The sequence below is a fragment of the Vigna umbellata genome, chromosome 5, assembly GCF_029865625.1.
Source record: "Vigna umbellata cultivar VRB3 chromosome 5, Vumbellata_1.0, whole genome shotgun sequence".
Classification (NCBI taxonomy): Eukaryota; Viridiplantae; Streptophyta; class Magnoliopsida; order Fabales; family Fabaceae; genus Vigna; species Vigna umbellata.
Window position 1 is genome coordinate 30296819 of NC_142169.1, and position 27194 is coordinate 30324012.

The 27194-nt window shown below is 33.4% G+C and overlaps 3 protein-coding genes across 3 annotated transcripts; all 3 read right to left on the reverse strand.

The window, feature by feature from the left end:
* Positions 1-359: 359 nt before the first annotated feature.
* Positions 360-3016, reverse strand: LOC124828310 (Pentatricopeptide repeat (PPR) superfamily protein). Its single transcript, XM_088115205.1, has 2 exons — positions 2873-3016; positions 360-2765 (listed from the first exon to the last, which is right to left on the reverse strand). The coding sequence occupies exons 1-2, from the start codon at positions 3008-3010 to the stop codon at positions 894-896; spliced, it is 2010 nt and encodes a 669-aa protein (XP_087971331.1). The 5' UTR covers positions 3011-3016; the 3' UTR covers positions 360-893.
* A 2299-nt stretch (positions 3017-5315) lies between these two features.
* On the reverse strand, positions 5316-8546 carry LOC124828311 (myosin-binding protein 7). The gene is made up of 4 exons (XM_047301571.2): positions 8262-8546; positions 6602-8051; positions 6378-6424; positions 5316-5758 (listed from the first exon to the last, which is right to left on the reverse strand). The coding sequence occupies exons 2-4, from the start codon at positions 7868-7870 to the stop codon at positions 5650-5652; spliced, it is 1425 nt and encodes a 474-aa protein (XP_047157527.1). The 5' UTR covers positions 7871-8051; positions 8262-8546; the 3' UTR covers positions 5316-5649.
* Positions 8547-23496: 14950 nt separating this feature from the next.
* LOC124828327 (alpha/beta-Hydrolases superfamily protein) lies at positions 23497-26254 on the reverse strand. The gene is made up of 2 exons (XM_047301591.2): positions 25515-26254; positions 23497-24062 (listed from the first exon to the last, which is right to left on the reverse strand). The coding sequence occupies exons 1-2, from the start codon at positions 26189-26191 to the stop codon at positions 23756-23758; spliced, it is 984 nt and encodes a 327-aa protein (XP_047157547.1). The 5' UTR covers positions 26192-26254; the 3' UTR covers positions 23497-23755.
* Positions 26255-27194: the final 940 nt, after the last annotated feature.

The following is a 27194-nucleotide window of genomic DNA, read 5'->3' on the forward strand; positions in this document are numbered from 1 at the left end:
CCTACAGATTCTATTTCAGAAACTTGATATGTGCAGGTTCTCATTAATTCCCCAAACAAATTAAATTCTCAATTCTGAATCATGCGTAGCCTACAAGAAAATTAACGTGGCATGGTAACTACTACACTATAAACCAAGAAAGCAAGAGCTAAACATTAAAACCTATGGCAAGATGTGAAGGAAATATCATCTATTTACACTATTTTCGAACTAGCAATGCAGAAATGTGGTAAACAACATAAATAGTAAAGCAAACACAGAATTTTAACAATAAACGTAAAATACAGTACAAGAAACTTAGAGAAACTGCAGAAATTAAAGATAAAAAGAAAGTAAAAGCTGGAAATTGGAAAAGGATATTGAACGAGAAAGCAGAAACTGCATTGTATTGAATTCAACAAAGTGAGGTACAAGGAATCTATACCATGGGGTTGCTCACGGTTACTTTGCACTCGTGAGAATCCTAAGCCCCACCCAGACTCTTTGCAGACCACAGCCCAAGACTCCCTTCACGGTTTCTTTGCACTCGCTAAAGGAGACTCCTGCTGCCAACATCGTAGAACCCTATACTTTGCAGACCTCTCACCCTCAAAAGACTCTATGAAAACTATGAATTTCAGAAACTATCTACCCTAAAACTTGACTAAAAGATAATGGAGGTCGGTTGATAAACACATGTAAACCTGACTACAATAGTTTAAAAGTAGATGTCTAAATAAAAAAGGCTTTCAATATGTAAATTTTAAAAAGTTTTAAAATTAGTAAAACGTTGATCATATAATCAAATTAGTTAAAGTTCAGATTTAATAATTTTGAGAAACTTCATTCATTTGATTTGATCCGGTTGTGCTAAATCTACAACCATGGTCGTAGTAATACGTGAGATTGTTGTTTCACCAGTAATCCTTACAAGAACACGTGCCTTCTTTAAAATGATGGAATCGATTTCGATCTCTCACTATCAACTCTACTTGGAAAACCTTTGAAATAAACTTAGTAGCAGTGTGACAATCTTCACAGACACGCAAGTTTTTAACGACCCGAATGGGTGCTGGAGCCCGAACCTTCATGATTCCGTATGCAATGGCCAGCTTCTCACTATGCCTGTGAAGTGCACTTTCCTTTTCCTCTTCATCAATGTCAAACATTGTATCCGCTGTATTTCCAACATACCCTGCTAGTTTTATTTTTTTGAGTATTATATCTTCCCACATTCTTTCTATGTTCTCTATTTCCGGGTGTGTTTTATCTCCAATTGTAAATTCGTGAATCTTTCCATCTACTTCGATGAGACTGTATCCAGGTGGCTTTCTTACTCCATTGTCCTTCATCATCTGCCTCATAACAGTAACATCTTTCCACTTATTTGCACGAGCGTATATGTTCGAGAGCAACACATAATGACCACTATGTTCTGGTTGCATCTCTAACAAAATTTTCCCCACCCTTTCCCCGACTTCTACATTCTTGTGAATTCTGCATGCTCCTAGCAGTGCTCCCCATATTGGAGCATTTGGCTTCACAGGCATTTCGAGAATAAACTTCTCTGCCTCTCCAAACTTCCCTGCACGACCAAGAAGATCAACCATACACCCATAGTGCTCCAATCTTGGCTCCACTCCATGATCTTCTTTCATGCTTTCAAATATTTCCAAACCCCTCTCAACCATTCCTGCATGGCTGCAAGCTGACAACACTGCAGTAAACGTAATGTCCCTTGGGACCACCCCCGTTTTCAGCATTTCTGAAAAATACCACAGTACTTTCTCTGCATAACCATGCATGGCCAGTCCAGCAATCAAAGCTGTCCAACAAAGCACATCCTTTTCCGGCAGTTGCTCAAAAACCTTAAGAGCTTTCCGAAGGTCCCCACATTTTGCATACATATCAACCACAGCTGTCCCAAGAATCAGATTCAAACTTAAGTTATTTCTCATCACGTAGTCATGAGCTTTCTCCCCCATTGCAAGAGCCCCCAAATGAGCACAAGAAGATATGACACCAACCATCACAGTCTCATTAGCCACCACCCCTTCCGCCTGAAGAGCCTCAAACAACTCAATCGCCTTGTCAAAATAATTGTTCCGAGCATAACCACTAATCATCGTGCTCCAGGTCACCAAATTCCTCTCGGGCATTCTATCAAACAGTTGACGTGCAGATTCAACATCTCCACACCTGTGGTACCCTGCGATCATGCTAGTCCATGAAACCACGTCAAACCTACCAATCCTCTGAAAAATGCTCCTTGCAGCCTTTATGTCCCCAACAGTTGCATACATATGAAGTAGGGAGTTTTGAACGAAAAAATCTAGTTCAAATCCATGCTTAATAATTTGACCGTGTGCTTGCATGCCCATAGGTGCAGACTCGAACTGAGTACACGCTTTAACCAAAAAAGGGTGAGTGATATTATCAGGTATGACACCAAAGCGTATTGCTTTGATGTAATAGTGAAAAGAATTTTGTGGGCATCGGCTGGTGGAAAAGCCTCGGATGAGAGCATTGTAGATGAAAAGGTTGGGATTTTTTATTTGGGAGACAACCCTTGAGGCGTAATGAAGCAAGTTGGTAGTTGAGTGTACGCAGAAAGCAACAAGGCGACTTGCTACAAAGACATCGAAGAAAAGGTCTGTTCTTAGCAAATGGGCATGGACGATTTTGAGGTCCTCAACACTGTAACAACTCTCCAACAGCACAAGTTTCGGATTCTTCAGCCTCAGCGTTTTCAGAATTGAGTTGCTACCACTGTTGTAGCTCATGTTCTGCAACAACAAATCATATCATTATTATGCTCGTACATGATATATCTATTAACTTTTATACTCTACATTTTACAATATTTTTCAAGGTTTTTAATTCATATCACAACTTCTTCATGTTCTTGTTCTACTAGACTTGCTAACTCTTTTGATATGGAAATGCAGTTTCCTGTGGTTGCTTTTCTGTTTCTGATGCTTTTCCTTGTTCTCATCCTGAAGCTCCGCATATGGTGGAAACCTGACGGCATAGAAAAATGTTCTTTGACACATTTTAACATTCATATTTTAGGATTGCAAAATTGCATTACCTCTATAGAACTCTTGATTATGAAGTGTTATTCCAATAACATATGATTATTAATATAAAAGTAAAATTAAGACAAGGTAAACAAGTTTTATATTTTAATCCATATTATAGCAAACTTTCTCTACAATGTAATAACTAGCCATCCTGAATTCAATTTAAATGCACCTTGTGGATAAAAGAAAAGAAAACATTAAATCATCTATTAATCAATATTATAATCAAAGAAAAGAAAAATTACGTTTTATTTTTTAAGAATTTCATATCATCTTTTATGTTTTGCGATTCTCATTCTATTTCAATTTTCAAAATTGTCAAAGAAATCAACAAAATAAGAATGAATTGTATTCACAATCAAAATTAATTACCATATTCATAAACAAAACGTATTTTTATATTTTTTTGTAAGTTTCAACAAGATATAAGATATTAATGTTTTTTACCATCAGAGAAATTACATAAAAAACGTAGTTTGTCATTTCCTCAATTTTGTTTTTTCATATTACTTTTCCATATTTGATGAGAAAGGTTCATTATTTTATAACTTTCTTCAAAATCATATTAATTTGGACCATAACCATTTTTAATAAAAAATCATTGAGTTCACCAGAAAATGAAACACTATCAATGGAGTGAGTTTCAAGATCTTTTATTTAGATCTCATAATTATTTTAACAATTGTTTGTGATAATAATTATAAAATTAGCAATATAATTTTTTAATGATAAATTAACTAGAAATTTAAATGAAATTTGAAATAGAGTCACAACTAACCCAAAATATAAATTAAAAAGTATGAGTTTTTTTTTCGATTGATAACATATTATAAAAATATGAACTTAAACTATATAATAGACAAGAGAACAATAGAGAACAATAGAGAATAAATTAAAATGATTTCCTTTGTATATTTTTGACAAAAAATAGTCTCCTATTTATAGATCCAAATACAATATAACTCTCAGGAGTTAAAAACAACTCAAAAACTATCATTTCTATAGCAGAATTAAAAATGAAATATAAAAAAGAAAAACAATTATTATAATTATTCATAACAAAAATTAAGTAAACGTGTTTTTATTTTATATAAAATAAATATGTTTTTTATTTTGATCTCTATAGTGCTTTTATAGTCTCTATAAAATTATTTTTATTATATGACATGTGTTAAACGAAAACTTGAATATTTCAAATAACTCTTATTATATTATAATAATAACAACTCGAGTAATACTTTTTTCTTAATATTTATAAAAATATGTTATTTGTTATCTATTCTAAATTGAACATTAGGACAAAAAATCAATGATTTCAAATATAACAAATGGAAAAAATATTTTACTGTAATTTAAACTAAAATCCACAATTTTATAAGGATTACAAATAATATTTTTCAAAATTCATATGTATGAATTTTCTTTTAATAAAAATAAAAATAAAAACTTCTTCATTCTACAAAAATTATACATTTATTGTATCCTTTACAAGTGTTTAAATTAATCTTTTCTTTTCTTTTTCTTTTAAAGTAAATAAAAGATAACACACTACCATGTACATTTTCTCTCTAATTTTCGTCACACCGTAGACCACAGCAAAATCTAAGAGAGGGATACAAATCAAACTGTTAAGAATTCATCTTCCTCTTGAAGATGTTTCCGGGAATAGGAATCAGGGTTGAAAGAATCAGAATTAACTTCTATTTTCATTCTGTTTTCGTCATCTAAGTGAGGAGAACCTTGAAAACAACTTTAATGTTATCAAAAGCAGACAAAGTGTCAAAATCTGAAGACCACTGCTACAATAGAATAGAGCTCATAATATTAGCTATACAGATTTTGTCTGTTTATTTCGTATGATCACTACTTCAGTCAGTGAAAGGAAAAACATAGTCATACATTAAACTCTGCCCTTCCTCGTCAAGTTAACGAGTTGCTGGATATACACTCAAAACACCCCATGCCTTAAAGGAATGTGTGAAAAATGCAAAAAAAATGACACCAAACTTTGGCTTTATTCTATGACGAAAGATGATGCTACCCAATGTTTTAAAATACAACCAACCCATCCAGTTCTTTGATATTACTTCAAATTCGACAAAATCTTTTAAGACTTGTTTCCGTTACAGTAAATCTTTCCCATAAACAGAATACCTCACGATCATGTTTTGAGTTAAAGTAAAGTACTGCAAAATCGTTGAGTTAAAAAGTAAAGTACTGCAAAAAAGTTCTATACATAACAGAATCCATAGATTCAACAAACCGAACCCCACTTACCAGAATCGAAATTGAAAATCGAATAGAAACTGTATGGCGAGGAAACTTACAAAGACATGTACCTCGACTCAACTTCGACAAATTCAAGGGAGAATGCTCTAATGCCTAGTCGAATGCAAGTTTCACCAATCAACCAACAAAATACATTTTAATTTCATACAAAAGAAATAAAAGAATACTGCACAAGTCACCACCCTTTTGGAAAGAAAAATCTAAAGAAAAAAAAATATTGTAGTGTGATTAAGACTCGGTTGGTGCTTCCACCCCCACGGATGAGCCTACCCTGTAAGCTAAAACAATAATTGGAGAACTACTCTCCCACTTGTGTTCTCTGAATATATCTCCATGACCTTACATGGGGTCCTTTGTCAAGCAGCATTAGCAAGCCTACGCTGTCAGACGGTAGTCCGAACATATACCTACAATCACAAGTAGTTGAGATGATGTATAATTTGTAGTCAAGCAATCACTCTAGGATCACTCAAACAAAATTTTCTCTTTGCAGTTAAATATATGTACCCGCTAAAATCACTTGTAAGAAATACTATCATAATTAATAGACACAAGAACACACTATAATTGTTATACTCAATTGTGCTTCGAGAGGACTATATATAAAAATGCAGTTAATGAGGAATTAATTATAATCAAAGGTTTTTACACCCAATGATAGTCGTATTGCAAACTAGAAATGTAACTTTTTTAAAGAGATTATGTTCATTACAATTATATTTATCACATTGAACATCAATTGCCAGCCAGTGAAATTTCACAGGAAATAAAGAAACTTCAGAAATCCAGAATGCCTGGATCAATGTTACAGCACCCTTTTCATGCATTATGCATAATAAGAAAACTTCTACACTATTGTTTTCTATAAACGATGTCTGTCTAAGGTGGTTGTGAATTACGGTTGATTATGCTAACTTCGGGAGACTACGCTTTTCAACAACTAAACACCCAGGCACCATCACACTAGACACTAGTGGGTGTGGTATACAAATTCTGAAACAAAGACTAAAGATACGAACAACTTACTTGATTTTATGAGCTTCCTTTCTCCAGAAAACAATTGATGCAATCCACTGAAACATAAAAAGAAGATGAAATATAATAAGTGTGGCTCCTAACAAAATATTCAATTATGAGATCGATAAAGATTATGTCAAAGGAAACTAGAGCAAAAAAGGGCCAAATTAATTAAATAGGATACGAGTCCAGGTTATCATATAATTTCCAGAAACCAATTGTTTCTAAATCACCTTGAAAACTGTCAAGAATGAGAAGCTGCCAATAAAGGACCTCGCTGCCATTCTTTTTTGCTCTGACATCTCTTTGCACAATTCCTGAGCGATTTCTCTCAGTAAAACAAGTTGTGCTTTATCAGTGCGCATGGAAATGATTGCCTGCCTCATCGATTCCCTATCAGCCTCAAGTGCTTGAAGTCTCATGTAAAGCTTCTTTACGTATGGATCTTCAAAATCCGCGTTATTAACATAGTCCCTTGGAGTGCTTGCATAATCATCGCAAACATTAACTCCAGTTTTGAACTCGGAGTCAATTGTATAGACTTTATCAATCATATCATCACCAGCTTCGGATACATTATCCATCTTCTTCAAGTTGGGAAGGTCACCCGATTGTGAGGGAGAATCCATCTTCCTAACGCTAGGGGAATCCACCATATACTCCGGACACAGTGAAGATGAGTCACAAGAAAATTTCCTGGAATGTTTGGTCCATCTTGGAGACTGTCCAACTATCACCTTCTCAAAAATATTTTTTGCACCAAATTCCCCATCCACCTGGCTATAAGTGGGGCTTCTCTCCATTTGAGATATCCTACTTTCTAAGTTCCTCAATCTGTCCTTAGGAGTTTCGCCAAAAGCATATTTATCAATGTCTATGTCATCATTGTCCGTATCAGCACAAGTATGCATTGCCTTACATCTCAAAGGAGGGTACTCGTAAGGGGGAAATTCATCCTGATCACCTTCTGCCTCGGATTCAGTGAGGCCCAAACTCATCAACCTGTGCTTATAAGCCTGCACCTCACAGGTGAGCGAGTGAATAGCCTGTTCCTTCTTATACAACATATCCTCCAACAACAAAAGCTCCTGCTGATCGTAAACCGTTCTCTCCTCCACATATCTCTTGAACTGTCGCGCTTCCATCTGAAGCTCTGCCTTCTCCCTCTGCAACCTTAATATCATTGACATGGTCTCATTCGCAGCCGAGGAGGCAGCACTCCTCTCCTCCTCCAATTCAGCATACAAATCCTGTATTGATTGTTGTTGGCTGCTAACAGCCTGCCGTAAAGCTTCACATTCATTTCCAATGTCAACACGCGCCACTGGATCGCAATCCGGCCCTGGCACAGAGAATTTCCCGCCCCGTTCCAACTCCTTGTGTTTCCTTTTCACACAACGGGACGAATTCCTTGAAGATTGAGCTACCATGGAGCAATCACTACAACCACATTCGCAGTGCTTGCAACATTTCACCGAATCCCTAGAAGATTCCAAATCCATGATTCAAACTTAAGTCCTTTTCAAAACAAAAACAAAATTCACCGAAGATTACAACAAACGCAGAACATAAGGAAAGATCTGCAATATTCCCTCATTGTTTCATTTCACACAACCACCCTCCTCCCCTCCCTCCCTGCCAAGCACCTTCTCTCCTGGATCAATCGCCCAATCAGACATAAACCTACCAACAAAGGTATAAAACAACAATCAAGTGACGTCATTACGTTATTATAATAACAATAAATGAATAATAATAAAAACAAACAAATTTACAATGACTGCGTAACGGAAAAAGTAAAACCATTCCAAGCAACAGACAACAAAAATCCGATCGCTCTGATGTGACTTTGAAGACAAAAAAAAGAAGAAGAAATGGAAGAGGAAGATTAACCTGGAAGAAATGCCGTTGAGGAAGAGGGAAAAGGGTGAACCCGCTTTCTTGGGAGGAAAGAATGCGGGTGTTTTGTTTGGAGGGAAGAATGATTTGGAAACCCTAGAATTTGTTTCTAGTTTCTATCTCTTTTCTTATTAAAAATTACCATTTTATTACTCTTTCTTCAGCCATGCTTTCTGATCACCCTTCATCTTCACCTCAACCCTCTCTTTCTCTCCTCCCCACAACCCTTTGCAAATGGACCGTTTCTTTCTCCTCTTCCCCTTTTCTTACTATATATACTCCCGCTGCTTCAACATTCTCATTTTAAAAACACTAAATCAAATATCAACGTGTACATTTCAATTTAATCACTAATTTCAACCTGTAATAACATATTACTTTTTCCTTTTCATATTAAAACTACCCATTTTCCATACAGAACAGCGACATGGGCCAGAAATCACCCACTCAAATTTTAACGTTTTGTTACAAACCACATACAAACTTTTGTTTGTTATTCGCAAATTTTACCATGCTCTAGTTTTAGTGTTGTTATGACGATGAATGTATCAAATTTAGCTGAACAATCCATGTTTAGACTTTAATTTTTTTTTCTTAGAATATGTTAAGATAATATTTCTTGTGGTTTAAGTAAATTCAGATTACTATCATTGCATATATCGTTATATATACGATATGATGTTTTACGTATAAAACATTGAAATCTGAACGTGTCATGTGTTGAAGTTGGTTGCATGATACGTGACATTCCTTAAATAAATAGATTGACAGATTTTAGATAGAAAAAAGTAGAATAATGTTTTTTTGCTGTGTGTCGTGGAAGATCCAGATTATGTGTAACACGTGGCAGCACAAAAAAAACTAACTAATCCAGTTCTCAAGTTTGTAAATACGTGTATGGATATATACAAGGAAGAAAAGTCACAATTTGTTACATATGATTGCATTCAAATAAAAACAAAGTAATTTTGATTTCATATAGACACTCCCATTCCATTCCAAATCTATCCTTTTCTTTGCTCATTTATTATTTACGTCTTTATTTTCTTTCTTGTTGTGGGTTAATTTTACTAAACATTTGTTTTGTATGTGGATGTATTTGTTAATTAATTAACTATTTTTTGTATTTATTTATTTATTTTATAGTTATTTTATTTAAAATAATTTTAGTTATTCTTCATGTTTCTATATTTTATTTCGTCTCGCCTTTATTTTTACTTATTTATGAGGTTCTTCATTTAATTTTACATTATTTTATTTACGTGCATTTACTAATTTATCAATGTTTATTGTGATATCATATGGTTATGGTATTTATTTATTTATTTAATAATGTTAAATGTATTTATGTTAATTACTATGATGTTATTTATTTATGTTAATTTTCATTATTTATTTATGGTACTATTTTGATACGAATTTATATTATGGTATTTCTTTTATGTCTATCACAGTATTTGTTTGTGAATAATTTAGAATGTTAGTTTTATTTATTATATTATTTAATTATTTATTTAATAAAAAATAATAGAAAATTATTTACCATGGATGCGGAAAAAGCAGGTTTATCATGAAGTTTGATATAGACAAAAAAAAAATAAGTATAACTATTTAATTTATTTGCCATTACTATTAATAATAGAGCTATTTAGGTATGGGTGTTGCTTCCTCCATCATCACACATTTCTCCCTCCATCTCCCTTTTACTATTTTGTCCTTCAGTAAAATTTTATTTTTAGGGTTATTATTTTTAATTTTATCCATTCACAACCTATTTCATTAATAACCTATTCTAGTCCCGTACATGAGTAAAATACTTTTTTTTCATTTTAACATTATATTTCTTCCTCTCTTTCTTTCGTCGTTGTGAGATACTACAAGTTGCAAAGGTTGGTGGTGGTGGAAAGAATTATCAAGCAGTCTCCCTCTCGTGTGTAGTGTGTGGAGTGGTGCAGTGCGTTGAGTGCTTCCTCGTATTCGAATAAATCTTGAAATAAAACCCTAAAATAAAAAATGAAACCTTTAAACGGAGTTAACATCCTTCAACGGATGTCAACATCCTTCAACGGATGTCAACATCCGTTTAAGGAAAAAACGGATGTCAACATCCGTTTAAGGAAAAAACGGATGTCGACATCCGTTTAAGGAAAAAACGGATGTCGACATCCATTTAAGGAAAAAACGGATGTCGACATCCGTTTTACCTTAAACGGATGTTGACATCCGTTGAAGATGTCACCTCCCGTTTAAAGGTTACGTTTTTTATTTTAGAGTTTATTTTATTAGGTTACATCATGTATACTTCCTCATGCTGGTTGATGCTCTAGACGTTCCTCGATGTTCCTCCACACCACGGCGACAACGCTCCTTCACACCACGGCGGCAATGGAAGCTTTCAAACCAAAAAAAAAACTGGGAAGAAAAAGGAATGGAAGTGCGGGAGGTGGGGAGGTGAAACAAAAATGGGGAAAGGGAAAGAGAGTTTCGCGGTTGGGTGCTGGGAAAGTAAAATTAGGGTTTCAAATTATTTAAAATAGGGTAAAAGTAAAAATCTTTTTAACTTAAGGATATAATTGTATTTAAAATTTTTGAACTCAGCCCAACACTGTGCACTTAAAGTTGGCAGCCCAATTTGTTTCAGTCCAAGAAAGCACAAAGCGCTTCTCCCAAATCAGCAACCCCATTTGTGTCAAAACACGGTATCATGTGCGAAGAGAGAGAATGGAGCATCCGGAAGTTTCCAGAGAGGACGACGGCGAGAACTTCCGGTGGGGGCAGCGGCGGTCGTCGGCGAAGAAGGAAAAGATGATCAGCACAGTAAATGCGGTAAGAAAAAATATTCTTTTATTATTTCTGTAAGTTCTTAAAACATGAGTATCTTATTCTCATTCTTCTACCTCTGGCGGAGTGTCTACAACAATATATATAGAGTTCTAGAAAAAGGGAAAACGGGAAAGAGTAACAGAACACATAAACTAGAAAACTAACTAATTAAAACAACGTAACTGTCCTTGTCACAGTAACGGAAAACAGACAAAACTCAAAAGCCTCCCCTCAAGCTGGACGGTGTATACTCATCAGTCCAAGCTTGGGAACAATCGTTCTGAACTTGACGCGGTACGAACATTTTGTGAAGATGTCGGCCAGTTGCTCGTCGGATCGAATGGGAAGGAGATGGAGAAGGCCCTCTTGTATCTTTTCACGAACGACATGGCAGTCGAGCTCGATGTGCTTGGTGCGTTCGTGAAAACTCTGATTATGAGCAATGTGTCTCGCAGACCTGTTGTCGCAGTATAAAATAGGGGTTCCGGATTCTTCTATCTGAAGGTCCTGTAGAAGGTAACGAAGCCACTGTATTTCACATACAGTGGCAGCAAGAGCACGGTATTCAGCTTCTGTGGAAGACCTGGAGACCGTCTTCTGCTTCTTAGACTTCCAGGAAATGAGGGACGATCCAAGGAAGACACAGAAGCCTGTGGTGGATCTTCGAGTGTTGGGACAGGTGGCCCAATCAGAGTCACTAAAGCCCTTAAGTTGCATACAAGAATCAGCAGCAAAGAATAATCCTTGAGATGGTTCGGATTTGATGTACCTGAGAATATGTTGGGCAGCACGATAGTGATAACTGGTAGGGTTTTGTATAAATTGCGAAAGCAAATTAATTGTGAAACATAAATCAGGCCTAGTATTTGTAAGGTAAAGAAGCTTCCCTATCAATCTTCTGTAGAGAGTAGGATCATCAAGGTAGCTGTCTGTTTTATACAGAGGGCTTGTGTCACTTAGGAAAGGTGTAGTAGAGGGTTTGCATCCAAGCATTCCAGTCTCCTCAAGTATGTCCAGAGCATACTTTCTCTGGGATAAGTGGATCCCCTTTTTTGATCTGGCCACTTCCAACCCAAGGAAATATTTGAGTTCCCCTAAGTTCTTTATGTGAAATCTTTGGTGAAGTAACTCTTTTATGCAGTTGATTTCCATCATAGAATTTCCTGCTAAAACAATGTCATCTACATACACAAGCAAAGCAGTAAAACTCGTAGATGTTTTTCTTATAAAAAGAGAATGATCAGATTTTGATTGGATAAAATTTGCAAATATTAGAAAAGTAGACAATTTTTCAAACCATTGTCTACTTGCTTGTTTTAGACCATATAGAGACTTTCTTAACTTGCAAACCTGTCCCTTTTGAATGTTTAGAATTGGGGGTGGTTCCATGTAGACTTCTTCATTGAGATCTCTATGTAAGAAAGCATTATCAACATCAAGTTGATGTAAAAACCAATTGTGTGAAGCAGCTAGAGCAATGAGAAGTCTGACAGTGGTTAACTTGGCCACAGGTGAAAAAGTATCAAGATAATCAATTCCTTCTTGTTGGGTGTATCCCTTTGCCACCAATCGAGCCTTAAATCTTTCAATGCTACCATCTGCTTTATACTTGGTCTTGTACACCCATTTACACCCTATAGGGGTTTTTCCTGAAGGAAGTTGAACTAAATCCCAAGTTTTGTTATCTTGTAAAGCTTTAATTTCTCTTTCCATGGCTTCCACCCATTCAGTCATTTCCTTAGCTTGATTATAGGATTGAGGTTCCTTATTTCCAGTGACAGCTAGAGTATATCTCAAGTGTTTTTCTGTCAAGTTATCACAACATAATGAATTGGAAATCGGATAAGGAGTTTTAAAATTGTTCTTCACAGTTAAGGATTGATTGACCTGATGAACATAGTCTTTGAGATATTCTGGTGTCTTTCTAGTCCTCTGAGATCTCCTTTGCTCACCAACCTCCTGATTGCTTCTGGTATCATGGTCATTTTCTTCATTATCAGAAGCCTGTTGTGTTTGTTCTTCATTGCTGGCATTGAATTCAGCGTACTGATTTCCCAGCAGGTCGTTGAGAGTGTCAGCCTTGTCACCTTCATTGTCTATATCTTCATCATTTCTTTGCTGGCTTTGGTAAGGGAAGATGTCTTCATGGAACACCACATTTCTGCTTATGAGGAGTTCCCTGGTATTCAAGTCAAGGACAATATAGCCCTTCATACCAGGTTTATATCCCAGGAATATACCTTTTCTAGCTCTTGGATCAAGTTTACTTCTATTATTCTCAAGAGTGGAAGCAAAACACAAACACCCAAAAGACCTTAAATCTAAATAAGTGGGAGGAAGATTATACAACAAATCATGAGGGGTCTTGTTATTTAAAATGGGAGTGGGTAATCTATTTATTAGGTAAACAGCATGTCCCACAGCATATGACCAGTAAGTACTAGGTATGTTGGATTGGAATAAGAGACTACGGGCCACATTCAAAATGTGTTGGTGCTTTCTTTCAACAACAGAGTTCTGTTCAGGTGTCTCAACACAACTTTTTTGATGTATAATGCCATGTAAATCGTAGAATTTCATGCAACTGAATTCAGGTCCATTATCAGATCTAACAATCTTAATCATTTTGTCAAATTGGTTCTTGATCTTAGTAATGAAGTTTTGCAGTAAATCTCTAGTTTGTCCTTTGTTGTTCATTAGGAAAATCCATGTATGCCTACTGTAATCATCTACTATAGTGAGGAAATATCTATGCCCATGAACAGAAACAGTTTTGAGGGGACCCCATATGTCGCAATGTATAAGATCAAAGCATGCATTAGTGAGAGAAATGCTTTTAGTAAAAGGTAATCTGTGTTGTTTAGCATAATGACAAGTGTCACAAACTACATCAGCACCCATTTTGATGTAAGGAAACTTCTCACATAATTGTTTTACAACCTTTTGTCCTGGGTGGCCTAGCCTAACATGCCACAGATTAATATCAGCACTTTTAAAAGAAAAAACAGAGTTTGTACTACATCTTGAATTGGGTTTTGAGAAAGCTTGTAGATAATAGAGACCTCCCCAAGAGTTAGCATATCCAATCATCCTCAAAGTATTGTTCTCCCTTATCTGACAAGTCTTAGAAGAAAAGGTTAGGCTACAGTTTAAATCCTGAATAAGTTTTTGGACAGAAATCAGATTGAAACAAAAATCAGGGATATAGAGGACATTAAAAATGATAAACTCTTTTGCAAAATGCACAGTGCCAGCGTACTCGGCAGTAATTGTGGTCTTGTTAGGAAGTTTGATAAGAACAGGTTTGATCTTATAAAAGGTAGTGTAGTTTGTTTTATCATGTGTGACATGGTCAGTGGCACCAGTATCTAAAATCCAGGAAAGATTACCTTTTTCATTTTCAGTGTTGTTCCTCTGGACTTGATTGACCTTGTGGTTAGATTCATCACCTTTGTCTATCATTCTAAGTAACTTCTGCATTTGCTCATTGGTAAGAGAATTAAGAATGTTGCCGTTATTGGTCTGCTGAATGTTTTGAACCTCTTCAGTCCCATTGCTATTTGGGCAAACATTAGCAGAGCTCCAGTCATTTCCCTTTTCAGAGCTGTTACCCCCCTTTTTGTACCAAGGGGGAAATCCATGCTTAGAATAGCATTCGTCCACTGTGTGATTCATTTTGTTGCAAAAGGAACATTGCTTTCCATGATTGGGATTTCTGCCTCTACCTCTTCCTTGTCCACGAAATCCAGGACCTCTTCCTTGATTCCCTGAATTTTTCCAATTCTGATCTGACTTCCAGGAGCTGCTTCTGTCAGCACTATTGGCCAAAATTTTAATTTCAGTAGAGACTTGCTTTTCTTGCCTCTCTTGTTGCATAATAAGAGAGAAAACACGGTTGATGTTGGGAAGAGGGTCCATTAGTAGGATCTGTGTCCTGACAGTGCTGTAGGAATCGTTTAAACCTTTTAGAAAGCAAATAACGTGTTCAACCTCCCTGTACTTCAAGGAGCATTTGGAAAGTTCACAGTTGCAAGGTGTAGGACACGTGCATGTGGGTATGGGTCTTAAAGACTCAAGTTCTTCCCATAAGATTTTAAGATCAGTAAAAAATTGGCTGACTCCTCTTTCTCCTTGTTTGATGGAGTGTATGTCCTGAAGTAGGTCAGATATCTTGAAATAATCCCCTTTAGAAAAACGTTCTTTCAGTTCATCCCATAGTTCTTTGGCTTCTTCCACGTATATGACGCTTTCCGCTATCTCAGGAGAAAGAGTTTTTGTTATCCAAGATAAGATCATCATGTTGCACCTCTCCCAGGCATCAAACTGGGAATCTGTTCTTTGCGGTTTCTTTATCGTACCATCAACAAACTTAATCTTGTTCTTGGAAAGCAAGGCACGTCGCATGCTCCTGCTCCATGAGGAATAATTGTTGTCGTTTAAGACTTGAGTGATTAAGGTGAGACCAGGATTTTCTCCTGGATGCAAATAGAAGGGGCTAGTTGGGTTGGATGATTGATCCACCTGTTCCATGAAGAGGCCCAGAAAAAAAACTTTCAAGAAACTTTCAAGATCAGTGGAAGCAGCGAACAACGGAAGCAGAGCAGGCACTTAGACCTGCTCTGATACCATTTTGAACTCAGCCCAACACTGTGCACTTAAAGTTGGCAGCCCAATTTGTTTCAGTCCAAGAAAGCACAAAGCGCTTCTCCCAAATCAGCAACCCCATTTGTGTCAAAACACGGTATCATGTGCGAAGAGAGAGAATGGAGCATCCGGAAGTTTCCAGAGAGGACGACGGCGAGAACTTCCGGTGGGGGCAGCGGCGGTCGTCGGCGAAGAAGGAAAAGATGATCAGCACAGTAAATGCAGTAAGAAAAAATATTCTTTTATTATTTCTGTAAGTTCTTAAAACATGAGTATCTTATTCTCATTCTTCTACCTCTGGCGGAGTGTCTACAACAATATATATAGAGTTCTAGAAAAAGGGAAAACGGGAAAGAGTAACAGAACACATAAACTAGAAAACTAACTAATTAAAACAACGTAACTGTCCTTGTGACAGTAACGGAAAACAGACAAAACTCAAAAAAAATAATGTGGAGAGGTGGATGAAGTATAGGGTGGTGGTGGAGGGAGCAACACCCTTATCATCAATGTGCTAAATTATTGTAATATAGTGTTTGTGAGAGATGCTCCCTCCACTTCCACTCAATACTCCCTGCACCTCCCCATGACCAAATTGCCCCACAATAAATTTTCACCAACAACATTAACCTACTTTCATTAATTACTGTTCTCCTCTCCTCTATAACAAATGCACCCCCACACACCAAAACCTCTGCACACACGGAAATCATTCATCCGTTTCTTCTTCTTCTTCTTTGCGAGCTAGATTGTGGTGGTGGACTGTGCTGGAACGTTGCAAGTGGGGCTGGCAAGGAACCGCGATGGTGGGCTTTGTGGAACGTTTGCGGTGATGGTTATCGGAGCAGCAGGAGGAGCTTCGTCTCAGGTGCACGCGATGTCAATCCTTCAACGGATGTGATGATCTGTCGACAGATATCAACATCCACTGAAGGGGTAACAGATGTCAACATCATGAATAGGAGCTGCACGCCTTCTCCGAGCCGAAGTTGTAGGTCGTCTCCTAGCTTCGCCCTGCGCAGAACTCTCCCCTCGAGAACTCTCTTTATGAGAAGTATGACATGCACCGCGTGTTCTTACCATTTCTGATAAAAAAATATTTTACTTAAATTAATAATTATTTCATTAAATTATAAATCATTATTTTATTAAATAAATAAAAATAAAATTACATATAATTTTCTAAACATATTATAATAAAAATTTACATTTTAAATAGTATATAAATTATTTTAAAATAAAATAAACTAATAAACTAAAAACAAACTTAAATAAACCCATATTTAAATAATCAATTAAATAAAACTATAATTAATTTAATTAAATTTATAATAATAATTTCATTAAATCAAATAAATTAAATTAAATTTACGTTACATTTTATAAAAAATATACTTAAATACTAAATAAATAAAAAAAAACCCGCCCACGACCCTACGGATGTCCCACATCCGTTACGCCTTCAACTTCAAACGGATGTGCGACATCCGTCGACAGATATGGGACATCCGTTTCAGTGCCAAACGAATGTGCGACATCCGTTTCAGTGCCAAACGGATGTGCGACATCCGTTCTGGCGTTCCGGTCATCTTCTCCACAGAAACACCACAACAGCTAACCATAAACGCACCCACAACACCCATCCGCGATCAAAAGAAAACTAACCTCCACCAGCAACTTTCTCCACCCACGAACCACCAACGTACCACCACCTCCACACCACCGCACCACCAACGGCTCTCCGACAGCACCAAACGGATCTCACGATAGCACCAAATGGATCTCACGAGACTGAGAGAAGGATGTGGGAAGAGAGTGAGAAAAGGATGTGGGAAGAGAGTGAGAGACGGACGGATGTGGAAAGAGAGTGAGAGACGGACGGATGTGGGGAGAGAGTGAGACAGAGTAGGGGGTGCGGCTGAATGAGAGGAGAGATGAATAATTATTTAGGGTTTTAAAGTTAAAGTAAAAAATTAAAATTTTAAGAGTGTTTTTGTCGTTACAAATTTTATGGGGAGGTGTAGGAGTATCGGTGGTGGTGGAGGGAGCAACCTTCTTTAGCTATTCATGACAAGGTCAATCCCTCAAGACTCCTTCAAGTCTGTGTGAAAACTGGGCTCATTATAGGTCCGACTTATGCATGTCATCATATGGCTAGTTTCTTTCTGCACCTCCGTATGTTTCTTGCTGCACTTTTCTATAAAGAAAATTTGTATTTTATTTTAGTTGGATCAACATATTCCACAACCCATATATAAAAGAAAATTGTTTGAACCTGTACTTCCAAACATTTTATCTGCATCTCGAATTTCCAAAAATAATCGATTTTAAAATTTGATAAGATTTCGAAATTCAATGAACAAAAATAAAATATAAGGTCTTTTAAATTGCAAACGACAAAAATTTTAAATTTTATTAAGATAAATGATTGGAGGTGTAGAGTAAAACAGTCATAAAAGAAAACCAAATCTTTACACTAACAATGTTATGAACCTTTAAGGAATTCTTCTTCCACCTTCTATATAGACCTTCAAATTAAAATAGAAATTAAATTTTTCAAAATTTATTATATTTCTGAACGAATTTTAAAATTCGTTAAAAACTGTAATGATTTCGAAATCCATAATGAATTTTAAAATTAATTGAGAATTATTTTATGATCTTCTTAATTTTTTTAATTTTTTAATTTTATTTTTTTACATTTTTTGCTTTCAATTTTTTAAATATCTTTTACTTTAATAAATTATATTTTAAAATATTAAATATATTAAATTATATTAAAACATTAAATGAAATTAAATATTTATTATTTTTTAAATTAAAAAACAAAATCTAGAAAAAATATGTTAAACCATTTTCGATGTGTTAATATATTATTAAAGATTTTTAATAAATTTTAAAATTCGTTAAAAGATTTATTGAAAATTTTATTTGAAATTCATTCAAATTTCAAAAATTTATTAAATACTTAAATGAATTTCAAAATTTGTTAAAGATTTGAATAAATTTTGAAATATAAAATAATTTAAATTTTAAAATTTGTTAAAGAAAAAATGTAGAATTTTTGAATTGCAAAAAGAGAAAACTAAAAAAATTACTTTAATTTTAATTTTCTTTCCCAAAATAATTTTGGGATTTTAAAAATATTTGAAGATGTAGAGTAAAATGGTTGAAGGTCCATAAAGAAGCTTCGCTCTAATTAAAATACTACACCATGTTATTAATATGAATAATCCAATTCTTAATATTCTGTAGTGTAACATAAAGAAGAGGTGTAAAAGTAAACTGTTCTGCCAATCGTGAATATCTTATTAAAAACAATAAATTAATAATATATAAATGAATGTAATTTTTTTAAGAAGAATAATTAAAACATATCATGATTACCATCTTCTATTAATTGTTCAATCACCCATCATCCTTCGTTTTTCACATGCTGACATAACAATTTGTATAATGATTGCGAATGGCTTGAAACATTATATATATCTTCTCCTCCCACTAATTTGACTGCATTTGATTTTGAATGACAGATGCTATAATTACACGACTGTGAGGATAGAAGTTAGAGACAGTATCATCATTATCAACTAATCCCCGATGCTTATCATCTTCCTTTTAGTGCCGGAAAAAGTAGAAACTGAATTTCCCCATTTCTAGAAGTTTACTTAGCCGAAGCATCCACAATCATAAAGTGGCGCAACAACAATTATTTCTTTAATGTTTTTCAATTCAAAGATTGCGTCTCTAAAGAGTTTGCATTCCTTTTCTTCACCTTTTCGTCTGTTATTTTACCACTCTCTCAAATGCTCCAAAACTGTTGTCAACAATTAAATACACAAACTATTTAAAAAAATGTTTTTTTATCAATTTTTGTGACAATTTTTTTATAACAACTTATATAATAACTATATAATAACTTGTTATCAGTTCATTTTAAATACATAAACCAATAAAATAATAATACTTATTAAAAAAGTTGTCCAAACTTTTGCAGCTCGTTGCAGTGGAAATTATGGATTTTCCACTACGTTGGCTAGGTTAATTTACTTTGTACTCAAAATGTCCAATCATTCTTAAACTTCCAAATAAAGAAATTAAGTTCAAAAGAGAAACCTGACATTTTAAAAAAATAATATTATTTAATCTCATTGATGCATTTTATAAACATAATTGGAGATAAGATATGTGCATGTATCTTACGGACCGCAGATCCTCCAAAAAGAGTGTTGACGTTGAGATAAAGCACATTACTCACAAAAAGATATTTCAATCATGCAATGAAAGAATAAGACTTCAAAAATGTTTTCTTACAGAGATGTTTCATATCATTTTTTAATTTGATTTTCATTAACATATAATATTGGTAAAAATAAATATTAATTACAACGATAAAATGTTAACCTTTATATTTTTTTAAACAATCAAGAGATAAATTTTAAACATAATTCAATTAATATTTGTATTTATAATTATACACTAGATTGATTATATTTTTAATTGATGTGAGTTTTTTACCCTACTTTTTTACACTAAAATATATATATATATATATATATATATATATATATATATATATATATCTTGAATTTCATAAAATCAAAAATATTTATATTATATATATATATATATTCTAAATTATCTTATATATAAGATTTTAAAAAAATAAAAGTTAATTTTTTTCTCAAAATTCATTTCAGATAATTTTTTTTCTATATAAAAGGGTAATTAGCTTTTTTAGAGTTTTAATATAGAAAGCGTTTGATTTTTTTTTTTGGAGAAAAACATTAAAAATAATTCAAGTTGAAAGATATTTTTTACGACGAAAAACTGTTTGGTACGTAATATGATGGGTGAATTTTTTAATTTGAGATAGCAAGTTACAGGTGTAACCGTGTCTTATTGATATATTTCTTTATTTATCTAACAATTTTTTTAATTGTTAAGAAAAGATAGTACAAAGTATAAAAACTATAATAAATTCTATTTACTTCGATTAAAGTTATGCTGCATGTTACTATAGTATCTATTATAGTTTTAAAAGTACGTTAAAACCATAACGTCGTTGTTTGTTTTTAAATAAGTATTCACTTCTTATATTTTTTTTTTAAATGATAATGCACTCTTTCGTGTATATTTAATAAAGTGGCATTTACTTATCTTGCTTTATTTGAAAATATTATATTAATTGAAATTTAAATAAAAAAGTATAAGATCAAAGATTAAAGTTTTAAATATAAAATTTAAATAATTTATAAACAAAACAATTTAAAATTAGTCTTTATAAATAATATAAGAGAGATAAATATCCTTTTATTAAAACATAAGGGTTACAATTATCGTTTCCTAAAAACACGAGGTAGTGAGTATTTATTTACAAATTTGAGTGTCGTTTTATTAAAATAATAAGTGGACACATATATATTTTATAATTAAAAAGGATATTAATATCATTTAGTATAATATATGGGAACGTGAAATGTTACGTTCTTACTTCCACATTTAAGAATAAAACATGATGATTATAAAATATTTTTATATGTGAAATTTTAAAGAATAATTTGTTTGTAAGTATAATTAATTTTTTTAAGATAAAACATGATATTTAGATAAATAGTTCTAAAATAAATTAAAATTATAAGAATTTGTGATAGTATTTTAATCAATTAAATGATATCAAATTTCTTTTCAGAAGTTTTTTATTTTTCATATTTCTTTTTCAGTTGAAATATTTATAAGTTAGTTTTAGCCGAAATGTCCTTAACTTAGGTAAGGTTAGAGAGTGTCATAAACTCAAACGAGATTAGACCGTCTGGCAGTTAGAAATAAAATTTTGACCGATTTGGGTGAAAATAAAGATTTTTTTAAAAAATTAAATTAAGTCATTATTATTTTTTATCGTCATTGTTAAAATTTATTTTGTTGATATAGATTTGTATTATTATCATATGTCAAACATTAAAGAATGTAAGTCAAAGTCATTTATTGACCAACTACGATAAAATTACTTTTCAGTTAATACTAGTTAGAAATTTTAGGATTTAATGATGTCATTTGAAAATAATTTTAACTTATAAAAGTCATAAGTTTTTAGTCAACGTTGATAATTATAACTTTTTAATTGACATTATTATAAGTATTTTAATAAATATTAGTGAAATTATTATTTTTTATCTTTTTAATTATTAACTAGATTTTGTGTTTTTTTTTTTGCAAAAATATCGCACTTGTTATATTTTTGTCAAATGTCTAGAATTTTGATATTAATGCAGTTTGATGATATTCTTTGTATTTTTTTTTATACTTCATGGTTATTGAAATACTTTATTTAAAAATTAAAATTTATTAAATTTGAAAAATATTTATAAGGTTAATAACATATAATTAAACAAATTGTAAAATTTAGTATCCGGGTATGTTTAGAAAATTGTGACCACAACAAGATTGATTTGCATTTTAGACCTGAAATGAATAAGAGCAATTGGTATCACAAATTACAGCAGAATTTTGGAAGTATTTTGATGGAGAAGAAATGTAAATGTGAATTGGCATATACCACATATCAATTACTTCAAATATTTGTCTAACTCTTTTATTTAATGGGTCCACAGACCGCCACTCATGGTGCCCATCAACAACAAAAAAGCAATTGTCTATTCACTCAAGATCAAACCCACCAAAACATTATAACATGCACATTGCACACTTAAACTAAAACTCAATAACACACGCATGCCAACAAAACTCCACCATTATTTCTTCAACTCACAGAATGATCAATGTCTCACATTAATTACATGAAAAAGTTGAACACTGTATAAAAGAAAATTAACTTTTTTTTTTGTATTAAGTTGAAGGTGATATAAATTTCTTATATATGAGTTGACTTTATATAAAAAATTTCTTAATTATTATTGAAATATTATTGAGAGGCAATAATTTATAGATAAACTTTAATTTACCTTTATCTATCAAATTTGTCAAAAACATCCATAGTAGTTTTACTATGACGATTAAATTTCACTAATAAATCCATCAATATTTTGGGAGACAAAAGTTTTGCCCAATTAATTGAAGTTTTATATTATATTAAAGGTGAAGTGTGAGAAAAGAGAAAAAGAAAAAGATGAAGGAGGAGGAGCTAGTTGGAGGTGGGTGATGCAGAGACTTGTCAATGATATGTGTCGGTGATATTAATAATTGGTGATGACGATAACAATAACAGTAATGGTTGAAATTAAAGAAGAAGATAGAGATAAATGAGATAGAAGAAGGGGAAGACAAATAAGAAGATGATGAGATCTCAAAGGATGAAAATGAATCAAAGTAATGGTAACGATACAACAATCAGTCAATGACAAGGAGAAAAAAAATAAACGTAAAAGAAGAGGAAGAGGAATAAGATGATTTAATAATGACAAATATTTACTAACGAATTTGAAGTTTTCAGTACTTATCAAAATTTGTATCCATCAATAAACTTTACTAATAATTTTTGTTCATCGATAGTTTGTCAGTGAACACAATTTACTGACTAATTTTTGTTATTACCAATAAATAGTGATCGTGAATTAAATACGATTTTTTTATAATAATTTTATTAGTGTTATTTCTCTCTAATAAATATCCACGTAAAGATAAATAATTATACAAAGGTATACATTAAATATCTTCTAATTAAAATTTTCTCGTGAAATTATATAGTCTAATCTCATTATTTGCTCTTTAATTTTTTTTTTGGTAAGAATAAAAGACATACAAATTTGATTAATTTGGAAATAGAAAGCCTTAAATTTAGTATTATAAACCTTTAACTCCCACACTACAATTCAAAAGTAATAGCACTAACAGCTAAGAAAGGTACTTAATTGACTACAATCTCCATTGAGAAACTACACGTACACACCATAAAATTGACGGATACAATTCATTACCATAACTATTACTTCACTGGGCTAAAAGCAATATAGACTAATTAACCTAATTACGTAATTAGCTTTGAAGCCATTGATGGATTCTACTCAAGCAGAAGTCCGAAGCATGAATTGTTTAAGGATTTGGATGACCTCTTCTCCAAGCTGTGAGTATGAATCATGAGTGAAAAACCCATGCTCGCACCCCTCAAACTCAAGGTATTCAATGTCTTTGCCTTGTTCTTTTAACCTTCGAGCATAGTCTTCTGCTCTATCCTTAAGCAATTCATTGCCACCAACTATCACCAAAATAGGATCAAGCTTCACTTTTTCAAGATTAGGGCTTCCAGCTCCAAACGGATTCGCCAATGGGTGGTCTCTCGATTCTCCCAAAGGCATCGACAACCTCCAAAATCTGTTCCAAATAACATATTATTATTGCATATATAACACACAGAAAAATATATGTTTATATTTATTTATATACTGTAAATCCGTATAATTGATATAGAATCTCCAATAATTTTAAGATTAAAATGCCTTTATTTTATTTAATTTTTTTAGTATGTGAATTTCATTTTCTCAATTACGCTTGTCGGGCACTCTATTTAACTGACACCTACATAACGAATATACTTCTAACGGTTAACTCTAATTGTTGCAAAGCATATTTTGGATAAAGCTTGGATTAAATACATGAACAAATTGGCATATTGCATTTAGTTTGCTATATATATGTTGGATAAAAAAAATACTCTTATGGTTTGAAATTAAAACATTAATTGCGTCTAACTTTTTCATACATCGTATTGATCACTACGAGATGGTAACATAAAGAAGTGTGGAAGAGGGTTTAGCCAAGTGTCACCACTAATCACTTTTGCTATCTTGATTTCCGCGTGTGGAATTGAAAACCCTAGTATGTTTTGAATTTGTTTACATGTTAAATATACAACGTTATTACTAAATTTTAATAATTTAACATTTTATTTTTGTAAATGCATTCACGTGTTTCTAATAATGAAATATGTTAACATATTTATTTCAAAATTTTAATTATATATATTTTAATACGAAAGGCGCACCAAAGTTATTTAAGTGTAGGGAAATTTTAAAACACGCGTAGCGCAAGTCTCAATCATAGCATATTCCTTTCCCATTTATGGCCATAACGAAAGCAAGAGTGGTGAAAGTGGGTCCATTAATTTTATCCTATTACTATGCTTAAAAGTGACTCATTTCCAATAACACAAACCTAATACTCAAACCACAACATCCACAAAGAAAGACTTTCCACAAACACAACAATTCAACAAAGTTATAAATGTCTACCCTACTTGGTGAGGATTGGAGTAGAAAAAATATATAGAGAAAAAAATAGGTTACGTGATAGAAAATAGAGAGAGAAAAATAGGATATAAGTAAAGTAATAAAAGAAAGTAGGTAAGTATCATCCAATAATAAGAGAATCTGCCCAAATCATCGGGGGGTTCCAAACTTTTAGGTCCCTTAAAAGGGTTATTCACTATTTATGCAACTTTTTTAATAGTTGATTTGTAGTTAAAATCTCATCAAAGAAAAAATCGTTTTCATTATTTTTATGGGACTCCAATTTTTTGTCATTTCATCAATTTATAATATATTCTATATGTGAGTTTGTCGAGAATATTTTGAGCCGGCATTTTATGACAATTTTAAACATTTATTCGAAATTAATCTTTTCATAATTAAATAGATCTTTTGTATACATTATGGATTAGTTAATCTTTCAAAATTTTATATCATAGATTAAACTTTTGGTAAGGAAAAATAATGTAATATATATGATTAGGTTGGAATGAAGGGAGAAAAAAGTGCTTAGCCTCACCTGTCCAATAACTCGAGGTTAAGCATGAGCTCTGGTGGACCTTCCTCGGACTTGGTTCGAACCTCCCCGCCAAAAAACGGCGCAAACAACACGTAACCTCGTACCCGAACCGGGTCCATCTCACTCGAACCGGACCCCAACCGAACCGCGAGGTGGTGGGCAATGTTCCCGCCAGAGGAGTCACCGACGACAAACACGCGGTCAAAGTCAACGTCAGCACTCAGCCAGGCGTCCCCACCGTTTTCATCTTCCTTCAGTCTCAGTCCCTGCCTCTGGAGCCACCTCACCGCCTCCACCGCGTCGTCCACAGCCGTCGGAAGGCGGTGTTCCGGCGCGAGGCGGTAGTCCGGCGAGAGGACGACCGCCTGGAGCCCAGCGGCGAGGCGCGTGCAACAGTTGTGAATATGGGGCCAGGTGCGCGAACCGAAGCAGAAGCCTCCACCGTGAAGGAAAATGACAATAGGAAGCTTCTTGGTGTTGAGCGTCACGTGTTGGGGTTTGTAGAAGCGAAGAGAAAGGTTGAATCTCTTGTGGAAGAGATAGTCCTTGAAGGTTACGGAATGATCTTGAACTGCTGATATTTTGAACTCTATATCGTTTGAACGGAAAATAGAACCGTCGCTAAAGAGTTGCAGAAACCCCAAACAGTCCTCTACTACGTGTGGGAGAGAACCCATTGATTCTACAGATATTACTATATCTTCTGTAATTTCCTTTCTTTCTCTCCATATCTATATATATATATATATACAACTCCACCATCTCTTCACATCTTAACACTTTATCTAACTGTCAATTAAATTCTATTTAATTTCCTTTCTGCCTAGAAATTCATAACTTATTACAACCATAATTATTTTTATATTTATAATACTGGATTTGTATTCTTTTTATTTAATTAAAAATTAAATATGTTTTTATTTTCTAAATTTATATTAAAATTAAAAGTTGTTATTCTTATTAAAAGTTTAAAATCGAATGAGTATATGTAGGAAAGATTATAGAGGGATATAGTTAATTGAAAGTGGAGATACGATTTGGATCGACGCTTAATACGATTGGAACATGTTCTGTTTGGGATAAAATAGTAAAGTTAAAATTTCCAGAAAAAAAGGGATAGTGGCAAGTGATTCGGATAGACATGATTATATAAATATTAATGTTCATAAATCGCATGCTCAGCAAATTGGATGTGTGCATGTCACAACTTTTCATGTTTGATTTTTCTCTTTTATATAACAATACAACTTTCCAAACAAACCAAGCAACAAGTTCATTATCATTTCATAAATAAGTTATTCTTATTTTGTATTTTTAGAAATTAATAAATGAGAATGTGAATCGGAGCGAAGAGAAGATATATATGCAGTGATTTTGTTTGGTTGACTTTGAAAACTTGTGTAAAGCGCCTGGTGTAGTGATATCTGTCGTACATATATCCACTAGAACAGCGATACGTGTTCGGTGTTGTTTTCTTCTGAAAAGGTTGTTTTTCATACAATGTTTAAAATCGAAAGCATGAATTTAATTTTAAGTTTAGTTTTTGGGCACAGTTATTGTGAGATTAAAGGGTTGAAAAAGAAAAAAATGTGAGGTGTCCATAGCAGAAGTGTTGTATTGAAAATTGTGAGGCTGGAAGGAATTAATAGATAAATATCAGAAGGCAATTAAAAGTGGTGG

Coding starts and splice junctions, on each gene's coding strand:
- LOC124828310 (XM_088115205.1), bottom strand. CDS start 3,010: ATGCCGTCAGGTTTCCACCATATGCGGAGCTTCAGGATGAGAACAAGG. Junction 2,766..2,872: donor TAGAACAAGAACATGAAGAA/GTTGTGATATGA, acceptor TTGTTGTTGCAG/AACATGAGCTACAACAGTGG.
- LOC124828311 (XM_047301571.2), bottom strand. CDS start 7,870: ATGGATTTGGAATCTTCTAGGGATTCGGTGAAATGTTGCAAGCACTGC. Junction 6,425..6,601: donor CATTCTTGACAGTTTTCAAG/GTGATTTAGAAA, acceptor TTTATGTTTCAG/TGGATTGCATCAATTGTTTT. Junction 5,759..6,377: donor AAGGAAGCTCATAAAATCAA/GTAAGTTGTTCG, acceptor TTGTGATTGTAG/GTATATGTTCGGACTACCGT.
- LOC124828327 (XM_047301591.2), bottom strand. CDS start 26,191: ATGGGTTCTCTCCCACACGTAGTAGAGGACTGTTTGGGGTTTCTGCAA. Junction 24,063..25,514: donor AACCTCGAGTTATTGGACAG/GTGAGGCTAAGC, acceptor TATTTGGAACAG/ATTTTGGAGGTTGTCGATGC.